Raw genomic sequence first — 16962 nt, 5'->3', positions numbered from 1 at the left:
CGATTTTCTTTGATGTATTTGTAGATGGAACTCGGAAATTAAAATACGTGTGTATAAGTCGTATTCCTTAATTTTGCATTGGTATTTTTTTCGTGAACCGGAAGTTACTTCCGCCACGCCAAGACCCGCCCTTCAATAGCATTTATTGGCCAGTACCGCCTGTAAGATCCGTTCTGTGCATGCGGATAATTACGTAGTAGAAAACTAACAATGTCCCTGTGCGATTTTTAAAAATAGACTGTATATAAGTAACATGTGTCAACACTTTACGACCAAACATTTCAACTTTTTTATTAAATCTTTTTTTTTTATTAAATCTTTATTATACAATAGTCATAGCTACAAACATTCGAAACTTGTCACTGATCCAAAGCCGTGTAGCGACATTGTTGTTGTGTTGTTTACGTTAATGTTTTTACCTTTAATACTTCGTCTTGACTAATAACCATAGACTGTCTATTATTAATGCGATGAAGTGTAAACGTACATAAGTGTCCTTTTGAAGATGGGATGACAGCTCTCCCAGCCACCACTGTATACCACTATTGTAGCTACATGCCAACGGCAGTAAACACTATAGTAGCTACACGCTAACGGTCATCTTAGCTGGCAATGTTGTTAAATTCTCCCCAATTCCGGGTCACATTCCTGCTGAAACATGTCCGATTGTGTAGTGTTTGGTTCAGAAGCCTTTATCTGTGATTTTTGACGTTAGAAAGTGCTGCTTCGTTCCACTACAATCTAACGTTAGCATACTCATAGCTAACTATTGTAGCTGCATGCTAACGCGACATAGCGGAGCATATATAGCTAGCTATGTACTCTCATTTGTAGCCCTGTTTTTACCTGATACTTTCATAAAAGTACAAACACATGAAGTGAGAGGTATACACATGCTTAAACTTTATTTAAAACATGGTTAACCTGAAGCAGGACGGAGTCATGACTTATAACACCAAAGGAAGGCTTCTAGCTCAGGCTAGCTAGCGTTAGCAAATTACCTTCAAAGTTGCAAAGAAATGACGAAACGTAAAATTTGAAGTCTTTATTTAATTTGCTACATGGTGTTGTACTGGATGGCCAGACGATCCTCCGTATATCATTAACAGATACTTTAGGCAACTCCAGCAAACACCTTGTAAACTTCATCTCTGCCATCATAACGGTCTACTGTCACTGTCTAATGTTTTCTTCCGGTAACAGGGAATGTCCAAACATCATTACGCCAATGCGTGCATAGAGCTGTGAAGTTTGCCGGTGTTCGCGCAAGCGTAGAACTGATCAGGCAGTGCACAGAACGGATTTTACAGGCGGTACGGAAAAAGGAATACGATTTATACACACATTTTAATTTCCGAGTTCCATCTACAAATACATCAAAGAAAATCGGATAACGAGATTGTTTTTTGTTTTCCGTTTTTTAATATCAAAACAAAAAACGAATAATGGGTTGTTTTCCGTTTTTTGTTTTCCTATTTACTAATGGTAATTGGGAAACTGGCCGTTTTTCGTTTTTGTTTTTTTCCTTTCAAAACGAAAATCCGTTGGCCACAAAGTACACGGACCCTATGACAAGTCTCCTACCACTTTTCCACATTCTGTTTAAGATCCAAACAGCGCTGTAAAGCTGCTACATTCGGCCCACTGTTTGGTGGCCCGGGTCAGGTTCATTTCTAACACATTGCTCACATACATACACATCATCCACAGGATCAATTACATCTGAGCCTCAGCAACTACACTCAAAGAAACAAGTGCATTTTTCCATGCCGATCTTTTTGTTGCACAGTGAGTAAGATATTTCATCTGTGGGAAATACAGATGACTGAAAGTAGTCTATTTTCTAAGTGGATTTTACGCCCCCTCATCTTTTAACAGAAGTTAAGTAGCCTGCGAATTAAACAGTTAATAGTTAACAGTTAATAGTATGAAAGATGTGATTCATGAGTATCAGCGTATATAATCATGTTTTTTCATAGTCAATGTAATAGACATTTGAGAGTAACTGAAGTGGAAATTTTATTTTGTGTTGTTTAGTTTAGTTTCGGCACTTTTCAGTTAGAATTCGCCACGTTACAGAGCCAGACACGACTTTGCGGACGGCCTGCACATTCTCACGTCTGCGCCAAAGTTTGCGTGACGGCCTGCACATTACACAACCACAAGGTTTTCGTGCATATGCAACGTTTATACATGAGGCCCCTGGACTTTTCTGGGGGGGGGGAATCTAAACAGTTTTTAATGTGTTATTCAAAATCTGTCTCCTCTGATTGGAGAACAATTTTAAAATGGCAAAAGTCATGTTCATCATTATTCTCTTCTTCTGTGAAATAAAATTTCCATTTAATCTTTTCTTTTGTCTTTAACAATGTATACATTTAGGTGATATCTCTGCAGTGTACATATCCTGATAGTCCTGGATGTTCAGAAAAAATCTCTATAACTTGATTGTGCATCACAGGGTTGAGGTTACACAAGGATTTTCAAACAAGTAAACCAGACCGAACCAAAGATTGACAAAAATGGCTTAGACCTCAGAGGGCATATGGTATTAATATGAGTTGATTGAGATGAGAGCCAGTCTCTGTTTTTGACCATATCAATTTGACCTATAATTGCATGAACTTAACATGATTTCTGTATACAAACAATCAAAACCATCATACATCATTTAGATTTAGTAGCAGTGAAATTGACCTTAAACAATTTAAAGGAAACCTGATCTCTTGATCGAACAAAAAGGTGTTATGAATACATTGATCAGTAAGTTCATTGTTCATGTTTCCAATATTATTTACTTTGCATTTATTGTAAAAACATTTCAAAATACAGTTAAAATATCCTTCATTATCAAATCATTAAAGAAATGTCTGTACATTTGTTTTAAGTGTTAATACATTACATACATTTGGCTTGACAGAACAACTTTTTGAGGTGTTTTGAAATTTCTTTCATATTTAGTCCATACATGATTGGATTAAAGAGAGGGTGATACATTACTATTTGTAAAGACATTATTAAATTTACAGTTTTTGGAAAGTCAGATTCCAGCTGAACTATAATCACATCATATGCACACAAACAGGAAAAGTTTATCAAAACTATCAGATGAGGTAAACAAGTCTGTGCAGCTTTTTTTCTGACTTCTCTACTACTTCGATAGGTTATTATAAATATCCTGGTGTATGTAAAAAGAATGAAAAGCATAGGGACAAGTGCAATATTAAGCAAAATTACCATATCATGTATGATTTGTGCTCTTGAGATCACACACTGAAGTTTATAAACTGTATTGTTGCAAAAAACTCCCTTTAAAATAAATCTACAAAGTTTTTTATCAGCACTTAAACCAGCTGGTACTGCCACCTGAGAGGCCGGCAGAATCCAAGCCAAACCCAAGAAAACACTGACAGTTGTTTTTCTCATGATAGTGTGATATTGCAAAGGTTTACATATAGACACATATCTGTCATAAGACATGGCTGCCAACAGTAAGAACTCTGAACCCCCTAAAGAGTAAAACGTATGAAATTGAAAGAGACAGGCTGAATAAGATATGGTTTGTTTTTCAGATAAAAAGTCCATTAAAAGCTTTGGGTAGACAGCACTGCTGAAAAGAACAGAGTTAGCTAACAAAGCAGCAATGAAAATGTACATTGGCTCGTGGAGGTTTTGGTAAACCAATATAATGTACACAATGGTAGAATTACTGCATATTATTAGCAAATATACTATGAACATAATAAAGAAATAAATATATCTGTATTTTTCCACTTCGACATGACCACCAAGAGTTATATATGTTACATTTAATTCATCATCCATTAAGATTGTTAAAAAAACTGAATAAAAGAGGTAGATATTATACAAGGAAATAACAGTCACAGAATAAACATGACCTTAAAACACACTTACATTAAGAGTGTGTTCATCTCCAGTAAACTGCTTGAGTCTGTGAAATGTTTTTTATCAGTTTGTTTGATCCTCCATGGATCTCATTAACACTCTTCACCAAGAATGACTTATAAACAACTTCATCAAACTCTAGAGGCCTGAACTTATGGGCAGAATGTCTCAGTGGTGGTAAACTCTCAACATTTAACAAAGGCTCAAAGGCCAGAAGTTGAAGATATAATTGCAAAGTTAGTTGGTCGAAGGTTTGGAAGAGGCCATGTTTACGTACTTCAGGACCAAATTAACAATTATTTGAATAAGGCCTGAGGGCTTAAACATTGTCAGAATAAATAGAGAAATGTATATGGAGTTAAGATTTGAAAAAGGATTGTGGTCCCTTTAAGTAGTACTCCCAGGAGATGAATACCTGTTTCCTGGGTGAAAGTCTTGTGTTTTCTACCTAACCATTTTGCACAGCAGCCTGGACACTCACACATATTATCAACAGATCCTAGGCTCCCCACTACCATCAATAGAATCACTATACAACACAGTGCATAATCAAATGAGCAGGTAAAATTATATCTAATCCATTCCACCATGCTCACTACCTGTTTCAGCCTTAGCCTTCTGGAAGGTGCCACAGGTGGCTGTTCAACAAAACAACAAGTTTAACAGCTTTTTCCTGATGATATACGGACACAGAATTCTGCCTTTGTTAGGCCTGACGAACCCAGAACAATGGTATTATTTTTCTAGGATGGCGAAAAGTTGTCCGGCCTTACTTTTAGACAGGGAGCGATTGACATGCCTAGTAATACGTTTTCAATGAGAGGAGAGCCGAGAGTGTGCTCCAGTTATCGGGGTATTACACTACTCAGCCTCCTGGTGATAGACTCTGCTGCGTGTTGGAAATTGAGTCTCTGCTGATTGTCGAACCTCAAATTTAGGAGAAACAATTCAGATTCAATTCTGGCCGTGGAACAGTGGACCAGCGCTTCAACCTTGCGAGACTACTTGAGGGGGCTTGGGAGTTTGTCCATCCAGTCTACATGTGCTTTGCTGACTTGCAGAAGGCTTACAATCGAATCGCTTGGGTGGTCTTGTTGAGGGGTCTTGCGAGAATATGGGGTACTGGGGCTGTTAGTGTGTTCCATTCGGTTCTTATATGACCACAGTGAGAGTTGTTTCTGTATCCTCAGCAGTAGTTTAAGCACATTTTCAGTGGGCATTGGCCTCTGCCAGGGCTGTCCCTCCTCACCGATCTTGTTTGTGATTTTCATGGACAGGAGTTTAAGGTGCTGCCGGGGGAGGAGAGTGTCAGGTTTGGGGACCTGAGAATTGCTTTGCAGCCCAGTGTAACACGTTTGGGATGAGGGCCAGCACCTCCAAATCTGAGGCCATTGTTCATTGCCGGAAAATAGTGGATTGCCCCCATTCAGGTTGAAACAGATTCTCTTGTCTGCCTGTCCATTCACATGAGGAGAGCAGTGGGACCCCACAGATCCAAGCAGCTACGCAGCCAAAGTGTTGCTTATCGCCTGAAAAGACCTTTACTCTGTCTCTGATTGGGTTACCCTGACATTCTTACCCTAACCCTAACCATCCCACTCCTCTTGCTTAAACCTAACCAACTTAGTCAATGAGTACTAGCCAATGCCTTTGACATGCCTTCGGCATCCTCTGAAAAAAAAAATTAGCACATGGTATCAGAAGAAGATCAGACGATGTGATTGTTTTACTACTTTGAAAATATGAGGGCTTCAGCTTTCAGAATCAGTAAACCAATTGTATGTTGCACTGCATGAAAAGTGGGAATTTTCGGCCCCGGAAACGCCCGGAAATCCCCCTAATTTTCGGCAGTTATCAACAATTTTCAGCCTGTGAACGTCGCGTTCGTCTGTGCCACATATTGTTGGAAACGAACCATGACGTATGTGGAGAGCTCCCGCGGAGGTGCGAATGGCTCTAATAAGCATATGAATAGCAGCAACGCGTGCCTGGCCAGAGAGTGTCTGGCCTGGTTTAAATTTCCTCACTCAATAGTGGATGAAACTACTACTTCCAAACAAGAAAAATCTCCCGTGATTGGTTGGCAGGTCTGTCATGGGTTAAGCTATTGGTCACCCTGGGCCATCATTATTATAATATATATATATATATATATATATATATAACTAACCCTAACAGACTACCTCGCCGTTTCATTAACAATCATCTACGTTGTATTTTCCTTTTCTGTGGGCGCTTTACGGAGCCCTGGAGGTGATACGGAGGAGAGAAAAAAAAACGCTCCGTACGTCTTGAACAACTCCTGTATGTTTCCAAGTGAAGTTTGACAGAGTATACAGACAACTCTTTTACCAGTTGGCCTGAAATACTCCCATACTTTGGAAGCTTTTCCTCTAACTCTCGGACTCATCTCCCTCCACTATTTTCAAATTGAAGCAGTGAAGGCGGGGCGGGGGTAGGGGCAGAGTGATAGAGAGAAACAAAGAGGAGCAGGTTAACCAGCAGGGCGCGAACAGCGCACACACTGGTGTGGAGGTGAATTACAGGGAGTTGTAATGGAATACTGGGAAAGCTTAATAACAATAGGACAATTGAAGTCTAGATTATGAGGCCATTTCAGCAGAGCCAACAGCTTCATATGCCATGGACATGTGAATATGGTGCTGAATTTGCCAGTATTTTAAGAAGACAAATGGTTGGAACCTTATCATGCAATGACAAAGCTGAAATGCTTTATGTGAAGCACAGTGTTTTGGTGTCAGCAGAAAGACTTCTCTTAGAAAACTGTACAGTGGTGCCTCTGTCTCCATTCCACCAGACAATCTTGGATGAGCAAGACCAAAGAAAGGTCACTGTAGTCATGCCACTATGCACAGTGGATGAGCTCTAGGAGACTGTGATGTTGTTTGCATGGAATGCACATTTTATCTTTGTGGCAAAGCCTGATTAAAACTAATTGTTGAAATAAATTATTTTGTGTATCTTTTTTACATAACATTGGTCATTGCTAATGACATACACAGTAATTAATCTAGCATACTTTCATTAAATAAATCAATTCAAGCTAAAATTGAAGAGTCTACAATTAGGCTGTACTGAGCCTAATCTATTTTAAGAGATTTTCTTAAAATGAACTTAATACCTTTTAGAAAAATGTCACCTGGGGTAAAACTCCCCCTGCTGCTACCCTGATTTGCACTTGTATAGCTCACAGCATTTTCATTTACATGTTAAAGCCTCCCCTAGAATTAGAGGGAGGGGGGGTCATGGGGGGACAACTGCCAAGCAAGGCCCACCTTCAATTTCCGACAATTCATGACAGTTTTCGGTGTTGCCTGTAAATTGCTGTGTACAGCCGTAAATCTGAAGTTCCACGACAATCTATAGTGCCGCTTAATGACGAAAATCCCACTTTTTATGCAGTGCTGTCCATACTATGTCTGTATTACGATGTATTTTAACAAAGTCATACAAATGTAAAATGTGTCAACATATGAGCAAGTTGGAATCAAAATATACAGGGTCATTTTCCAACAGGTTCTCACACTCAGTGTACTGCATGTGTGGTATCACGTGAAACTAGTGACGACCCTTCCAAAGACGCTAAACCCACTCCGATTAGAAAAACACAAGTCAACGGTATTTCCATGTAAACCTAGAAGTCAAAATTCCCTTTTGAAGTCACAGTGACATAATAAATATTTCAACAGCAGATGTAGTTACTTACATGTCTGCAGCCAGTATAACCACCAATTCAATTTTAATCACTTATAAAGTGTATTATAACTGTTGTATTTAAGTGTATTTTTATCACATTTACAGTTACAGTTGTAGTTGTTCTCCTACTCTGTTCTCATTGTCCACTCGATATTGGTTATAATGGTGGATGGTGGAAAAACTTAACATTTCCTTGAGGTAGGACCCCTAAACCATCCACCAAATGCATGCACCTAAGTCTTCAACTAACCTAAGGAAAACACTGGTCATAGCATTCAGCTCTTTATTGTCTCAGCAATATTGTGATTATTTATTGTATAATATGCTCTGCTGTTGACACTGGATCCTGGGTGTTTTTTTTCATACTGTACCAAATACAAATTTCATTCACCATCACCACATATCAACCTATGAAAGAGCTAATGCTAGCTAGACCCCTTTCTAAAATGCAGCAGGTGCTAAAATAACATGGACAAAGAAAAGTATAGTGGAAATCTCTGCCAATGTTAGCAAGGCTGTTTGTTTGATAACAGGTTTATAATGAACTCAAAACAGTTCAGAAAAAATATCCAATATCTGCCTTGTTTTGGCATAACCAGAATTTCATGTGTTCACATCAAGAGTGGAGTTTCTTAATTTTTCTCGGCTAATGACTAACATACACTAGAAGACTCTAAAAAAACTTTGAAAAGACTAAAGTCTGACCCCATCTCACATCTAAAGTAATCTGTCATAATGTCACTGAGTTTTTAGTCACAGAGAAGATTTTACGACCAAGACTTAAAACTTGAAACATGATTGATTTTGTCGGAACGTCAAGACAGGAAAAAGACTGACTGGGACTGAGTGTTATGATCACCTTACACCAACGCTAGCTCCAACTCTAGCAAGGCTCTCATGATTTCATTCTGATATTGGAAATTTGTGGGATCTCTTGAAGTCATTTGGTGTTAGGTCGGCATTAGAAATAGTAAAATGATCACATAAGAAGCTGGATCCAGACTAGTTTGATAATAGCCAGACAGATTATTTTAAGAGGATGGAAGAATGAAGGGGTGCCGTCAATCCAGGAGTGGGCTTGTGAGATGGCAAGGATGGGGACATTTGGAAAAATGTCATAAAAACGGTTTGCCAGATTGGATGTCTATACTAGAAAATGGTAAAAGTATCTGAGCTTTCTGGAGGGCTCCTAAGAAGCTTTGTTCTTGTGAGAGACATGTAAGATGGGCTTAAGGTGTTGTCATTTATACATATTATTATTTGGTTTATTGTCTATTTTTTTTTTACTATTTCGTTTAATGTTCTTGAATATTGTAGTTACTGTTTAATCTATTCTTGATTTTTGTCTGAATGGATGGTGATGACAAGTGGGGGGATGTTGGTAAAAAATAAAAATTGTTAATCACAACAAAGAAATAGAAAATGTATCATTCTAGTTTCTTTCTTCTTTAAATGTATCTGTGTGTCTGTCTGTCTGCCCGCCAGTAAACATTTGTGAGTGGTATAAAAATCCAATTAAACATTTCTCTTAATTAGTCACATTTTAAAGACATTCTAGGACATTTAAAAAGGCATGTTTAACTGTTATAGAAGGTAACTGCCCTTTAGTGGATGCAAACACATTTTTAGTAAAAAATGCTGATGACATGACCTGATATCTTCGGGGAAGTTACGGCCCAGTGGTGGTTGTGGTAAACAGTTCATTTGCAAAAAGAGATGAAAGCCTTCTCAAACGTTGTAAACCAACACCATTTGATTGCTTTTCCTTTAAGTGCACACATAAAGACATGATTTCGGAAAATAAACAAATAATAAATGCAAATAAACCTTTCACTGGTATTGTGTGTGTAATATTGATGGACTTCTTTTAGAGCAACCGATTCAGAATAAACAACAGAATTAAAATACTCTGAGAAAATGAATTGATCAGTTGTTACATAGTAGATGCCAAGGTTACTCTTTACTGTGTATCAGTCATATAAACAAACTCTTACATTGGATGCCATAAGCTCATGAAATGTCACTTATCTTCAGTATTGTTACAGGAGAAAAGAAAAACTGATCAGTGTTGATACATCAATTCATTTTGGCTGTGCAGAACAACCTCTTCAGGTGTTTAGAAATTTCTTTCATCTTTAGTCCGTACATGATTGGATTAAACAGAGGATGATACAAAATAACTTGTAAAGTCATTATTAAATGCACAATTTTCGGAAATTGTGGTTCCAGTCCAACTATAATGACGTCATATGCACACAAAAAGGAAAAGTTTATCAAAATTATCAGATGAGGTAAGCAGGTCTGTGCAGCTTTTTTTCTGACTTCTCTACTACTTCGATAGGTTATTATAAATATCCTTGTGTATGTAAAAAGTATGAAAAGCACAGGGACAAGTGCAACATTAAGCAGTATGATAAAATCTCGTACAACACGTGCTCCTGAGATTACACACTGAAGTTTATAAACTGTATTGTTACAAAAAATTCCTTTTAAAATAAAGCTACAGAGTTTTTCCTTGGCACTCAAACCAGCTGGTACAGCGATCTGAGAAGCAGGTACAATCCAAGCCAAACCCAAAAAAATACTGACAGTTGTTTTTCTCATGATTGTGTGATATTGCAGAGGTTTACATATAGACACATATCTGTCATAAGACATGGCTGCCAACAGTAAGAACTCTGAACCACCTAAAGAGTAAAATAACTGAAATTGAAAGAGACAGGCTGAATAAGATATGGTTTGTTTTTCAGATAAAAAGTCCATTAAAAGCTTTGGGTAGACAACAGTGCTGAAAAGAACAGAGTTAACTAACAAAGCAGCAATGAAAATGTACATTGGCTCGTGAAGGTTTTGGTGAACCCAGATAAGGTACACAATGGTAGAATTACTGCAGATTATTAGCAAATATACTATGAACATAATAAAAAAATAAACATATCTGTATTTGTCCACTTCGACATACCCACCAAGAGTTATATATGTTACATTTAATTCATCATCCATTAAGATTTTCAAAAAAACAAATAAAAGCGGTAGATATTATAAAAGGAAATAACAGTCACAGAATAAACATGACCTTAAAACACACTTACATTGAGAGTATGTTCATCTCCAGTAAACTGCTTGAGTCTGTGAAATGTTTTTTATCATTTTGTTTGATCCTCCATGGATCTCATTAACACTCTTCACCAAGAATGACTTATAAACAACTTCATCAAACTCTAGAGGCCTGAACTTATGGGCAGAGTGTCTCAGTGGTGGTAAACTCTCAACATTTAACAAGACTCAAAGGCCAGAAGTTAAAGATATAATTGCAAAGTTAGTTGGTCGAAAGTTTGGAAGAGGCCATGTTTACGTACTAAAGGACCAAATCAAGAATTATTTGAATAAGGCCTGAGGGCCTAAACATTGTCAGAATAAATAGAGAAAAGTATATGGAGTTAAGATTTGAAAAAGGATTGTGGTTTGGGTTAAAAAACACCGGTCCCCTTAAGTAGTACTCCCGGGAGATGAATACCTGTTTCCTGGGTGAAAGTCTTGTGTTTTCTACCTAACCATTTTGCACAGCAGCCTGGACACTCACACATATTATCAACAGATCCTAGGCTCCCCACTACCATCAATAGAATCACTATACAACACAGTGCATAATCAAATGAGCAGGTAAAATTATATCTAATCCATTCCACCATGCTCACTACCTGTTTCAGCCTTAGCCTTCTGGAAGGTGCCACAGGTGGCTGTTCAACAAAACAACAGGTTTAACAGCTTTTTCCTGATGATATACGGACACAGAATTCTGCCTTTGTTAGGCCTGACGAACCCAGAACAATGGTATTATTTTTCTAGGATGGCGAAAAGTTGTCCGGCCTTACTTTTAGACAGGGAGCGATTGACATGCCTAGTAATACGTTTTCAATGAGAGGAGAGCCGAGAGTGTGCTCCAGTTATCGGGGTATTACACTACTCAGCCTCCTGGTGATAGACTCTGCTGCGTGTTGGAAATTGAGTCTCTGCTGATTGTCGAACCTCAAATTTAGGAGAAACAATTCAGATTCAATTCTGGCCGTGGAACAGTGGACCAGCGCTTCAGTTTGTCCATCCAGTCTACATGTGCTTTGTTGACTTGCAGAAGGCTTACAATCGAATCGCTTGGGTGGTCTTGTTGAGGGGTCTTGCGAGAATATGGGGTACTGGGGCTGTTAGTGCGTTCCATTCGGTTCTTATATGACCACAGTGAGAGTTGTTTCTGTATCCTCAGCAGTAGTTTAAGCACATTTTCAGTGGGCATTGGCCTCCGCCAGGGCTGTCCCTCCTCACCGATCTTGTTTGTGATTTTCATGGACAGGAGTTTAAGGTGCTGCCGGGGGAGGAGAGTGTCAGGTTTGGGGACCTGAGAATTGCTTTGTAGCCGAGTGTAACACGTTTGGGATGAGGGCCAGCACCTCCAAATCTGAGGCCATTGTTCATTGCCGGAAAATAGTGGATTGCCCCCATTCAGGTTGAAACAGATTCTCTTGTCTGCCTGTCCATTCACATGAGAAGAGCAGTGGGACCCCACAGATCCAAGCAGCTACGCAGCTATGCAGCCAAAGTGTTGCTTATCGCCTGAAAAGACCTTTACGCTATCTCTGATTGGGTTACCCTGACATTCTTACCCCAACCCTAACCATCCCACTCCTCTTGCTTAAACCTAACCAAGTTAGTCAATGAGTACTAGCCAATGCCTTTGACATGCCTTCGACATCCTCTGAAAAAAAAAAAAATTGGCACACGGTATCAGAAGAAGATCAGAAGATGTGATTGTTTTACTACTTAGAAAATATGAGGGCTTCAGCTTTCAGAATCAGTAAACCAATTGTATGTTGCACTGCATGAAAAGTGGGATTTTTGGCCCTGTAAATGCCCGGAAATCCCCCTACTTTTCGGCAGTTATCGAAAATATTCAGCCTGTGTTCGTCTGTGCCACATATTGTCGGAAATGAACCATGACGTATGTGGAGAGCTCCCGCGGAGGTGCGAATGGCTCTAATAAGCATATGAATAGCAGCAACGCATGCCTGGCCAGAGAGTGTCTGGCCTGGCTTGAATTTCCTCACTCAGTATTGGATGAAACCACTACTTTTAAACAAGAAAAATGATTGGTTGGCAGGTCTGGCATGGGTTAGGCTATTGGTCACCCTGGGCCATTATTATTATAATATATATATATATATATATATATATATATATATATATATATATATATAGTCACCTCAATACAGACTAGCTCGCCGTTTCATTAATAATCATATACTTACATTGTATTTTCCTTTTCTGTGGGTGCATCTTCACGGAGCCCCGGAGGTGATACGGAGTAGAAAACAAAAAAAACGCTCCGTACGTCTTGAACAACTCCTGTGTGTTTCCAAGTGAAGTTTGTCAGAGTGTACAGACAACTCTTTTATCAGTTACCAGACCCGGGCAGCAGACGCTGGCTCTGGGGACGTGGAATGTCACCTCTCTGTGGGAGAAGGAGCCGGAACTGGTGCAGGAGGTGGAGCGCTACCGGTTAGATCTGGTGGGGCTTACCTCTATGCACAGTCTCGGTTCTGGAACCATACTCCTGGATAAGGGTTGGACTCTTTTCTTCTCCGGAGTTGCCCAGGGTGTGAGGCGCCGGGCATGTGTGGGGATATTCACAAGCCCCCGGCTGAGCGCCGCTACGTTGGAGTTTACCCCGGTGGATGAGAGGGTCGCCTCCCTACACCTGCGGGTTGTGGGGGTGAAAACTCTGACTGTTGTTTGTGCATATGCACCAAACAAGTGTTCGGAGTATTCAGCCTTCTTGGAGACCTTGAGTGGAGTCCTGTATGGGGCTCCAGTGGGGGACTCCATAGTTCTGCTGGGGGACTTCAACGCGCACGTGGGCAATGATGGAGATACATGGAGAGGTGTGATTGGGAGGAACGGCCTCCCTGATCTAAACCAGAGTGGTTGTTTGTTGTTGGACTTCTGTGCTAGTCATGGATTGTCTATAACGAACACCATGTTCGAACATAGGGATGCTCATAAGTGTACTTGGTACCAGAGCACCCTAGGCCAAAGGTCAATGATCGATTTTATAATCGTTTCATCTGATCTGAGGCCGTATGTTTTGGACACTCGGGTGAAGAGAGGGGCAGGGCTGTCAACCGATCACCATCTGGTGGTGAGTTGGGTCAGGGCGTGGGGGAAGACTCTGGACAGACCTGGTAAGCCCAAACGGGTATTGCGGGTAAATTGGGAACATCTGGAGGAGGCCCCTGTCCGACAGACTTTCAACTCACACCTCCGGCGGAGCTTTTCGTGCATCCCTGTGGAGGCTGGGGGCATTGAACCCGAGTGGACAATGTTCAAAGTTTCCATTGCTGATGCTGAGGCAAGGAACTGTGGTCTTAGGTGCCTCAAGGGGCGGTAACCCACGAACACCGTGGTGGACACTGGACACAGTCTTGTGTCAAATCTTGAACCAATCACACATTCAACTGGTTCTACTATTTCCCACTTGGCAGTCATAAATTCTCTAACCCCTCAAAACACGCCTCAACTTTCTTGCACATCTCGGTTTCTCTTTCATTACTAAATACATGCTTTATCACTGTCTCTTTAGCATGCTGATGGATATCTTGAACGATCTCTTCCATGGAATTCACTGTACTTTGGCCAACACCTGCTGCCTTTAGATCAGAAATTACAGCTGCACAACTATTTACAATGTATGGCGAAAGTAACTCTGACTCAGCCTCTAAACATTCAGTCGACACTTCAACGTGAGAAACATTACTTGTGTTGACGGTACTTTGAGGATATGAAAGATCATCTTCTACAGAATCAACTAAACTGCTTCCATGGCACTTATTAAGATGCTTTCTAAAACCAGAAAAGCTACCAAAAGAACGTGAGCATCCTTCTTGACCACATTTCAGAAAAAGAGTCCTGCCTGTACATAGCCCATGAATTACCTTAAGGTGCTTAACAAGGTTGCTTGGACTTCCATGGTCACTTTTGCAAAGAAAACACTTCATAGTTTTATCTCAACGCACCATTCTTGCTCGCAACTCTGCAACTCTAGGAGTCTCCTTTGTTTCCCCCATGTCGATGTTATAGATGGTTGTTTGCACAAAAGTGAAAAAGCTGCTCAAGGAAGAACTGTATGACGTACCAAAGACGTAATGGGCTTTAAAGACTTCGTCAAAAGCTCCTACTGAACCTGTTGCCTTGCATGGAACTGCATGCTTGTCAACCACAATGGAGTAGGAGTGAATGCTGCTCTGTGTGGTAGGGCTGACTGCTTTGGGTGATGTTGTCTAGATGCTGCTGCACACTGGTTCCAACCTACAACAAAACACATTCAACAGAATTGTTTTGGTGACTAATCTCTGACAATAGATCAGATCACCTCAAACTGTGCACAAGATTGACGTGATGGAAGATATATTTTAAACAACTGTTAAGCATACCTTTTGAAATCTGATGAGCTGATCTACAGCTTGATATGCAGACATCCTTCCCAGCCTCTTTCTACCTTATGCAGATGGTGGTAGCAAATGTAGCAGCAGCAAGATGGCAGACATGTCACTGTCCCAGCCTACAAATAAGTAAATAAAAACCTGGTTAACATTATGCCATAGCATAACATTCAAATTGACAACTTGCACCATTACGGAAATGTATACTGCACACCTACATAATAAAAAGTAAAACAGTTCATTCATACCATTCTCAACTTCAGCAGCTGACTCAGCATTGCACATCAAATCCAAGAGTTCTGTGGTGGGTACAAGTCCATGGCTTTCCTTTATTACTTTTGCTTTGAAAGTGGTTGGCCACTTCTCCAAGAATTTGTTGGCCGTGGCCTCACCAAACAGAAGTCTGAAATCTTGTTCTATCTGCAATGTAACACACAAAGACAGAAATGATGAGTGTTACCTGATGCTACATTGGATATTTTGGTGATGCAATGAATTAAGTTGTCATACCAGTCCTGGTGTGTCCAGAAATCTTGGGAAGACCAAGAAGACATCTGATGATTTGGCTTCATCGTTGACCATTACTTGCCGATATGTGAAGGTCATTTTCATCTTCTCACGGACAGTGTTTTCATCAGCAGAGTGTCTCAAAACAGCAATAGCTGCTTCCACATCCTCATCAGATGGCTCTCTGTCATAGGTGAAGGGCTGACGACCACGGCCTGGCCCACCAACTTAAGACAAAATACAATGTTAAGAACTCCTTTCTGTACAATTCACAAGTCACCATTATAATTATATGTCACTGATCAGTAAACATACCTTTAGGAGATTTGCTGACTGAGGCATCTCTTTCCTCTGCTGTTTTTCTTTGTATGGTCTTCAATCGCCATGCAAGGTATCCCGAACCACTCTCCGGATCGTAGTAATGTTCCTATGTGATTATAAATAAATTATAAAGGAGTACTATTCCCATTTCAAAGAGTGAATATGTGCATAGTGCTGCAACATTTACTTACATATCCATGCTGTGAGTATGGGTCTTCTAGATAGGGAAACAAAGCTACTATCCCCTGTGCATACGTCACTCTGACACTTTTGGGGGGAGATGTCCTAGCATATGAATTCAAAGTTAATATCACACTGAATTGACATTGCACAACACATTTTACATAATTAATAACTGTAAAATAATAACAATGTTTCTTTACAGCCCATCTATATGCTTAATGCTTACCTATGTGTTTCTGTCATCTCAGCAGCAAGTATGTTAATCATCTGTCTTCTGGTGGCATCTGTCAGAGATTTGGTTTTTCCATACTCTTGCATAATGCGTTCACCACCAGGCTTTGATGTTAGGATTTTTTCAATCAACTATAGGTGGAATAAAATGTGCTTTCCGTAATTGTAAAACCATATGTAATGCTCAAAAAATAGTTATCTTAAGAACACTTCCCATGATGAAACAACATTCAGATTGGACTTAACAGCAAGTTGACCACTTACCGCTTTTGCCTCATTGTTTATGTGGCATGGCCTTTTAGGCTGGCTTCCTTCGCCAGCGGCTACTTCTTCAACATGGTCACACACAGTGAAATTCAGAATGACGGTGTCATCAGATGTACCCGAGCACGATGATGATTGAGAAGTATCTGTTCATTATGAAATTTGTGCAAAACATAGAAACATATTACAAGAAACTGTTATTTTTAAGACAATAAATGTTCTCATTCTTTAAACTAAACAAACTAATTTGTGAATTGTCTGAATGAATACCAAGTCCATTGCCCAGCATGATTCTGAAAGTTCCAGGTGACTCCTTCACTATTTCTTCAAAAACATGAGTCAA

At 39.8% G+C, this 16962-nt stretch overlaps 3 protein-coding genes across 3 annotated transcripts; all 3 read right to left on the bottom strand.

The window, feature by feature from the left end:
* Window positions 1-2898: 2898 nt before the first annotated feature.
* On the bottom strand, window positions 2899-3825 carry LOC116046716 (olfactory receptor 6N2-like). The gene has a single exon (XM_031295111.1). It carries the CDS (start codon window positions 3823-3825, stop codon window positions 2899-2901), a length of 927 nt encoding a protein of 308 aa, XP_031150971.1.
* A 5874-nt stretch (window positions 3826-9699) lies between these two features.
* LOC116046683 (olfactory receptor 6N2-like) lies at window positions 9700-10626 on the bottom strand. Its single transcript, XM_031295081.1, has one exon. It carries the CDS (start codon window positions 10624-10626, stop codon window positions 9700-9702), a length of 927 nt encoding a protein of 308 aa, XP_031150941.1.
* Window positions 10627-14923: 4297 nt separating this feature from the next.
* LOC116046682 lies at window positions 14924-16633 on the bottom strand. The gene is made up of 7 exons (XM_031295080.1): window positions 16620-16633; window positions 16133-16331; window positions 15936-16047; window positions 15624-15847; window positions 15362-15533; window positions 15105-15232; window positions 14924-14979 (listed from the first exon to the last, which is right to left on the bottom strand). The coding sequence occupies exons 1-6, from the start codon at window positions 16631-16633 to the stop codon at window positions 15171-15173; spliced, it is 783 nt and encodes a 260-aa protein (XP_031150940.1). The 3' UTR covers window positions 14924-14979; window positions 15105-15170.
* Window positions 16634-16962: the final 329 nt, after the last annotated feature.

Source organism: Sander lucioperca, chromosome 8, assembly GCF_008315115.2.
Source record: "Sander lucioperca isolate FBNREF2018 chromosome 8, SLUC_FBN_1.2, whole genome shotgun sequence".
Classification (NCBI taxonomy): domain Eukaryota; kingdom Metazoa; phylum Chordata; class Actinopteri; order Perciformes; family Percidae; genus Sander; species Sander lucioperca.
This window is presented reverse-complemented; position numbering and strand designations above follow the sequence as displayed.